The sequence below is a fragment of the Trifolium pratense genome, linkage group LG3 (assembly GCF_020283565.1).
Source record: "Trifolium pratense cultivar HEN17-A07 linkage group LG3, ARS_RC_1.1, whole genome shotgun sequence".
Lineage (NCBI taxonomy): Eukaryota > Viridiplantae > Streptophyta > Magnoliopsida > Fabales > Fabaceae > Trifolium > Trifolium pratense.
The window spans coordinates 12,061,538-12,069,791 of NC_060061.1; the positions used below are offsets into that span (position 1 = coordinate 12,061,538).

The 8,254-nt window shown below is 30.3% G+C and overlaps 1 protein-coding gene across 1 annotated transcript; it reads left to right on the forward strand.

The window, feature by feature from the left end:
- Positions 1-3,641: 3,641 nt before the first annotated feature.
- LOC123914331 (probable inositol transporter 2) lies at positions 3,642-8,254 on the forward strand. The gene is made up of 6 exons (XM_045965442.1): positions 3,642-4,019; positions 4,146-4,216; positions 5,929-6,264; positions 6,355-6,462; positions 6,764-7,360; positions 7,554-8,254. The coding sequence occupies exons 1-6, from the start codon at positions 3,887-3,889 to the stop codon at positions 8,025-8,027; spliced, it is 1,719 nt and encodes a 572-aa protein (XP_045821398.1). The 5' UTR covers positions 3,642-3,886; the 3' UTR covers positions 8,028-8,254.

Genomic DNA, 8,254 nt, shown 5'->3' on the forward strand with positions numbered 1-8,254 from the left:
CATCTTTTCCTTTAACTAAGGACATTCGATCTCTCTTTTGTAAAGGCATGTAATGAATCATAGAACATGTAATGAACCTTCTTATAAATGGACTCAAAGTTTTTAAAGGTCACACATTAACCCCACAACAACTTTGCATATCGAGCTTTAGGGAAATAATATGAACCTTTAGCTCATTCCTTTGCCACTAACTATTAGGTCGTGGGGAGTCTGGACATCATTCATATTGAGTTAAGAGCAATCATACGAATGTATTTGGATACCACATTTTTATTTGAAACTAGCTTAATATTCGTGTCTCCGCTTTTTCAAATAATGTGAAATTTAACTCGTATCACACTTCCCACAACATTAACTAACATTTTCTTTGCCTTTATTTAAAAAAGAAACACTTTCTTTGTCTTCAATGTCATAAAATTTCGTCCTTTCTCTTGGCTCCTCACATGAGATAGTCTCTTTCTTGCCCCATCAATTTCATATGAAAAGTTTCAAGACGATTTTTTATGCTTCTTAATTAATTTATAAACTAAATCATAGATATTTGAAAAATAATAGTTAATGGAAGAAATACCAATATCACATTTCTCAAAATTTTATCTTCATAAACTGTTTTTCATAAAATATTTACATTAGCTTATAAATAATACAATTACACAAAAACTTAACTATTTACCTAGCTTATTTTAAGTTTTATCTTTTTATTTAAGTGTCTTAATTTATATTGTTAGCTACTTTGATCCCTTAAATTTTTTCATTTTGTTTTAATATATTAAATTATAAATGTTACATATTTTTGTTCTTTAAGATATAAACATTAGACAATAACGCAAAGAATCAAAGTGAAACTTTGATTAATTAAAATGTAATTTAAGGGATTAAAATGTATAACATTTATATTTATAGGTCTAAAATGAAATAAGAAAAATTATGAGGTCAAAGTGAAACTTTAAAATAATTTAAGGTCTTGTTTGGATTGATGAAATATAATGGAATGAATCGGAACAAATTAGAGTGAAATGGACCAAATTTTATATTTTATCATTTACCTCCCAAATATAAAGGGAACAAATTTGAAGGTAATTAAGAGGTGATATTGGATGAAATTCATTCCATCTTATTTCATTCTATTATTAATTTAAGAATCCAAACAATGGAACATTAGTCTATTTCATCATTTATCATTTCATTGCATTTCATCAATCCAAACATAGCCCAACAGAACAAAATACAATTTAACTTTTTTGTTTCCTATTCTTTTGTATACTTATGGGAAATATTTAAAAAAAAAAATATTACGCGTAACATATCGACACCTTAACGATCTACCGCTAAGGATATATATTATTCTAACAAATACTCTCTTCGGTCATTTTTATAAGGAACATTTTGGGGGGAAAATTTGGTCATTTTTATAAGAAACTTTGACTAATTTTCAAATGTTTTAAATGATTAATTTCATTTATGCTCTTATTTATTATGAGAGAATATTAAAAATAAGTAAATTAATTGAATTAAAAGTAATTAAATAAAGGTATACATGAAATAAATTTAAATTTATAAGAGTATTAAATGAAAATCACTATGTACAATGTGTTTCCTTGACATGTGCAATTTTTTCAAAGTGTTTCTTATAAAAAGACTGAAGGAAGTACATATGTTATTAGACTTGATCATAGTTTTATTATGAAAAAAAAAACTTGATCGTAGTTTTTTAATTTTTTAATGATGTCCACATTTTATGGTAATTTAGAGAAGAATTAGCATGATTGTTTTAACACAATAAAAAAAAAGCTAAAATGCATTTTTAGTCTCCTAAGTTTCAAAAAATTGCGATTTTGGCCCCTTATGTTTCAAAATAGCACTTTTGGCCCTTATGTTTACCCCCTCTTGCAAAAGTTTAATTTTGACCAAGTCAAAGCTGATGTGGCAAGTCACTTAAATGATTCACATCGGCTTTTTTTTTTGTCATCTTATAATTAAAAAAAATCATTATGGATTCTTAAAGAAAGATACATAACACTTGAGCTAAACAAGTTATTGAAATTGAAAAGTCATTAAAGTATGTTATTGAGTTAATGGTTTATCATAACTTTTTCTCACCATATATGGCCTATAATTATTCTTAACTTTTGCTCATCATAACTTAAGTGTAGTGTACATAAGATCTGTTAAGCATAAATTGCGTAGGCAAATTCCAATATTAGGACACAATCTATTATAAGATGACAATATCAGAACTACCCTTTCTATACTTCTCTTGCCATAGTGTCAACTTGTAATCATATAATTTGATCAATACTATCATTGAAAATGTGGTTGCACAATGTAAAACTTTGTTATAATCGTCATTTAAAATTAATAATGCAATGTTGAACTTGTGTCAAATGTTATAACATGAATGAATCGGTTAAAATGAAAACTAAAGACAAAGGATTGAAAATTCTATTAAAGCCTTCCTGTTTGGCCACTGTCAGTAGCCACTTAAAGCCTTCAAGAACGCAATCTATTATAAGAGATTTTTTTTTTTTAATTATATGACAAAAAAGCTGATATGGTAGCTAAGTCACTTAAGTGACTTGCCACATCAGCTTTAACTTGGTCAAAATTGAGCTTTTGCAAAAGGAGGTAAACATAGGGAGCCAAAAATGATATTTTGAAACATAGAAGGCCAAAATCGCAACTTTCTAAAACTTAAGGAACCAAAAGTACAATTTAACCAAAAAAAATTGGGCCATTTTTTATTAACCAACATTAGGTGATTTAAATAATAAAAAGACTTGAGTAAAAAATTGAGAATTTGAAAATAAAAATACTAAACTATTAAATCAAACAATGTTCAAACTCTTTCTTCCTTAAAAAAATTAAATTAAATTATTTTTTTAAAAAAAATATTAGTGTGAAGCAATGGTACGTGTTAACCCAAAACCAAAATTAAAAATTGCTATGTATCACTACACAATTTTTTTTGAAGAAGTTAAATTAGCCCACCCAAATTGGCACTAGAGAGAATCGAACCTCGGACCTCAAGAGGAGCGCATTCCCAGGTCTCAAGCCAATATCAATGCACCAACCCAAGTGGGTTTTGTATCACTCCACAATTGATTTGAATAATTTTTTTTATTGACGAAATGGTAAAGTCACTAAAAACTCACACACACAAAGTGGAGTGACCTAAATTCGAACCTCGATCATGACGTCTGACACTAGCAATATCGACATTTCGGCTAGTTAAAATAGGATTTATGGACAATTGATTTGAATAATTTTAATAAAAACACAAACAATAATTAATTTAATATAAAAAAACAATAAATAATATTTATGAAAATATAAAAATTATTCAACTTGGTACGGCTATATATATCCAACTAAGATATGTACAAAAAATTCACCAACAAACATACCGTTTTTTAGGAGAAACGATAGCGGGTACTTGAAATAAAAATTATTCAACTTACTTAATACATATATATATATATATATATATATATATATATATATATATATATATATATATATTCACAAATGATATTTAATATAAAAAATTTAATAAACAATAATTATAAATATATCAAAATTATTAACTTAACGGATATACCGATACATATCCAACTTAAGATGTGTTCCTAAAAAAAATCCAACTAAGATATGCATTAAACAAAATTCACTAACCAACATACCGATTTTTAAGAGAGGCTTTAGCGGGTACTTGAAATGTAATTGCTCTATAAATAAAGCCAATATCTCTCACACACAAGTCAAGTATTCAATTTTCACTTGTTAACTCTCACACTTGAAAGCATTGATATTTCGTATATATTTTTTCATTTGTATTTATATATAGTCTCTCCAAACGGTGGTTTGTGTTTTATCAATCCAAATAACCATGGAAGGTGGAGTACCTGATGCTGATATCTCTGCTTTTAGAGAGTGTTTGTCATTGTCCTGGAAAAATCCTTATATCCTTAGACTTGCTTTTTCTGCTGGTATTGGTGGTCTACTCTTTGGCTACGACACTGGTACATAATTTGCTTCTTCTTCTTCTTCTTTATTCTTTTTAATCACACAACATTTCAATTATTTGTTATGGAGTAATAATATAATCTTACATTCTTACCCCTGTTTGTGTAACAATATGTATGTAGGGGTCATATCTGGGGCACTTTTGTACATCAGAGATGATTTCAAAGCTGTTGATACCAAAGTCTGGCTACAGGTAATTTCTTACTTATTAACTCTAATTAATTCAAAGTTCGGTTTGAATGAATATAAAATACAACTTACCTTAGTGAATTTTGGTTTAGTAAATAGTTACTGATTATTATGTTTATCTTCTTTCATTCTTATCGGTCATCACGGGAAGACCGTGCTACAAATTTTATTAAATTAAAGATGAAAAAATATCGTGTGACTTTGTTGTTTTTATTTATCTACTATTTTTTTTTTGGCTTTTTTTTGTAAAAAATAAAATAAAATAATAAAGATTTAAGATTATCCTTTATGAATTATGATTATCATAATCCGCGTTACTTGGGATTTTTTGTTATATTTTTTTTTCCTTATTATTTCTCTAATTCTGGTTTAAGTTTTGGGATTTGTTTAGGATCATTAAAATATTATTTTTTATGTTTTTGTGATTAAAATAAAATCAGTTTTTCGTTTTTTCTTCCTTTGGGTTTGGAGACAGAAACACTCAAACACCCGGTTAAATTGACAGGTGTTATTTTCCCAAATTAAATACTAGAGTATACTAATATTTTCGTAAACAAATAAAAGAGTATACTAGTAATAATAAGGCTCTGTTTGGTAACACAAATAAGCTAGCTTATAGCTTATTATATGAGCTTATAAGCTTGTTTCAAAAAATTAGAGGTGTTTGGTAACAAGCTTTTTGTAGTAGCTTATAGCTTTTTTTCAGATGCTATTTCAAGTAGCATTTGAGCTTATAGCTTATAGCTTTTTACACTTTATTCCATTTTTACCCTTTAATTTAATAACTACCCACTCTAAAAAATAAACTACCCACTATCAATTATGTAATTTTATATTTAATAACCACTTTAAAAGCTAATTTTACCAAACACTTTGATTTCAATAAGCTAGCTTTTCAGCTATCAGCTATAAGCTAGCTTTTCAGCTATAAGCTAGCTTTTCAGCTATCAGCTAGCTTATCAGCTATCAGCTAGCTTATAGCTTATTTTTACCAAACAGACCCTAAATTTCTCACAAGCTGCATCATGCCATCGTCATCACTCAATTCATGAATTATGGTAGCACTTTATCATATGGGACCCAATCGGATCAAAAAGTAGGCTCGGTCAGTTTGACTCAATTTTGACTGTTTATATCTTCAGTTTATTAGGGTAAGCATTGTAAAATATAACATCTCTCTCTTGTAGTAAAGATGGATAAAATAACAAAAGTATATGAAATTGAGAAGTAGAGAAAGAAAAATATTGCCATAGCTTTGTACACTATATATAAACATAGAAAGCATGAAGTAATAGCTCCCAAGAAAATTGTCATTGCCATATTTATATACATTCAGGAGATCTATGTATTAAAGAATATGAATAACATTCTTGTCTCTTTAACAAACGAATCCTGTACCATACCATCCCATCAGCTTAAAATAATAGGTAACAAAATAATTTTATTTTTGTAATTAAATTAAGCTTTTTATTTAGCAAGAAAAATATACTTTTTTATGTATAAATAATACAATACAAACTCTTTTAACTTTGATGTTCTTTCAAATTCATGTCTTATAAATCTGTGAAGTCTGTACATAGGATATTTTCAACATTGCTTTCAGTCCAATGCATACATATAATCTATCTATGTTTATAATGCTAGAATCATGCTGTCCAAATATACACTTGTAATTGTTGTAATAATAACACTACTTTATTATATATGATTTCACAGTCAGCTATAGTGAGTACTGCACTTGCTGGAGCAGTAATAGGTGCTGCTGTTGGTGGATGGATTAATGATCGATTTGGAAGGAAAAGATCAATTGTAATTGCAGATACACTCTTTTTTATTGGGTCTGCTATCATGGCAGCTGCAACCAGCCCTGCTATTCTGATTGTCGGTCGTGTTTTTGTCGGCCTTGGCGTTGGAATGGCTTCAATGGCATCTCCTCTTTATATTTCAGAGGCTTCACCTGCTAAAGTCAGAGGAGCTCTTGTCAGTCTCAATAGTTTTCTCATCACTGGAGGACAATTTCTCTCCTATCTGATTAACTTGGCTTTCACTAAGGTCAGAAAATGGTTTAATTAGTTAATGGTTTGTTTTTGCATAGTAACTTAATTTTTAGTAATTTTATTTTTGGGGACTTGTTTAATTCAGGCCCCTGGAACATGGAGATGGATGCTTGGTGTGGCAGCATTACCTGCTGTGATACAATTGCTGCTAATGTTTTGGCTCCCAGAATCACCTCGCTGGTTGTTCCGAAAGGTTAGTTAAATTTCCGCTTTCATTACACTTCTTTCATTCATGAATTTCCATTTTGCGATTATTTTGTTTGATGTTGTCAATTGCGGACAGCAGAAAATAACAGTTTGTTCAATTTCATTACACAAAATGATGCTATAGGCTATAGTGCCACTAGACCTGCTATTTGACGATATTTTGTACTAAATAACACATCGTAGAACAATAGTAGTTTGTTTAACATTTAACATAAGTTGTTATTTAACATAAGTTGTTATTATAGCGCTATAGCTGTTATTTAACATAAGTTGTTTTTTCTCACCAGGGTAGGGAGGAGGAAGGAAAAGCAATTCTGAAAAAGATTTACCCACCGGAAGAAGTTGAAGCTGAGATTCAAGCTCTGCAAGAATCAGTTGCCATGGAATTGAAAGAAGCCGAAACTTCGGGAAAGATAAGCATGATAACATTGCTGAAAACCACGAGTGTAAGAAGAGGTTTGTATGCCGGAATGGGCCTTCAAATCTTCCAACAATTTGTGGGAATCAACACTGTCATGTACTTCAGTCCCACAATTGTTCAATTAGCTGGTTTCGCATCGAATCAAACGGCCATGCTTTTGTCTCTGATCACTGCTGGGTTGAATGCGTTCGGTTCAATTTTGAGCATTTACTTCATTGATAGAACTGGAAGAAAGAAGCTTGCTTTAATCAGTTTGAGTGGTGTTGTTTTAGCATTGGCACTTCTTACTGTCACTTTCCGGCAAACTGAAACTCATTCTCCGATGATCAGTGCATTCGAAACCTCTCATTTCAATACTACCTGCCCTGCTTTTAATCCTGTTGTGAATCATGGTGGATGGGATTGCATGAAGTGTCTCAAGGTTTCACCAAAATGTGGTTTTTGTGCATCTGAATCTAATAAGGTAATACATGACATATGTAAACACTTAATTAAACACTTATTCCATTCATGCTTAATAAAGTGTCTCTTCTGATTAATTTATTTGAGCTTATATGCGTTTGAAAACCATGTTATTGTCTTTTCTTCAATTATGAAAAACTACTACTTTGTTAAGTTCTTACACTAATATCAATTATTATATTATGTATATGCAGCTCTCACCTGGCGCATGTTTGATCTCAAATAACATAGCAAGGAATCAGTGTCGCCAAGGACATAGGTCATGGTACACTCAAGGATGTCCTAGCCAATGGGGCTGGCTTGCATTGATTGGATTGGCCCTTTATATCATATTTTTTTCACCAGGAATGGGAACTGTACCATGGGTTATCAACTCTGAGATATACCCTTTAAGATATAGAGGAATTTGTGGAGGAATGGCTTCAACAGCAGTTTGGGTTTCTAACCTTATTGTTTCTCAGTCCTTTTTGTCCTTGACACAAGTTCTTGGAGTTGCATGGACATTCATGTTGTTTGGATTTGTTGCTCTCATAGCAATTTTCTTCGTGATTGTTTTCGTACCAGAAACCAAAGGAGTTCCAATTGAAGAAGTGGAGAAGATGCTTGAAGAAAGGACTCTGCAGTTCAAGTTTTGGAACAAGAGAAGTAGCACTGTCACTCAGAAGTAGTAGTTTTGGAACAATTTATATCAGCCGCCTTTTAAGTTTATAACTATTTCAGGGAAATATGGGAAATTGGTGTTTTAATTATTTTCTTAGGATTCGCATGTTTATGTTATTTTTTTAAGCTGGGACTATGTGAATTTTTGTGTTTTAACTTTTTAAATATCTCCTTTGGATTTCCATGTCTATGATTTATTGTTTTAGTATTTGTTATATTATTATTTCCATGTCTA

What these genes read in the sequence shown, in the direction of transcription:
- LOC123914331 (XM_045965442.1), top strand. Translation starts at nt 3,887, where the DNA reads ATGGAAGGTGGAGTACCTGATGCTGATATCTCTGCTTTTAGAGAGTGT. An exon ending in ACTCTTTGGCTACGACACTG is followed by an intron (nt 4,020 to 4,145) that starts GTACATAATTTG and finishes ATATGTATGTAG; the next exon opens with GGGTCATATCTGGGGCACTT. An exon ending in GTGCATCTGAATCTAATAAG is followed by an intron (nt 7,361 to 7,553) that starts GTAATACATGAC and finishes ATGTATATGCAG; the next exon opens with CTCTCACCTGGCGCATGTTT.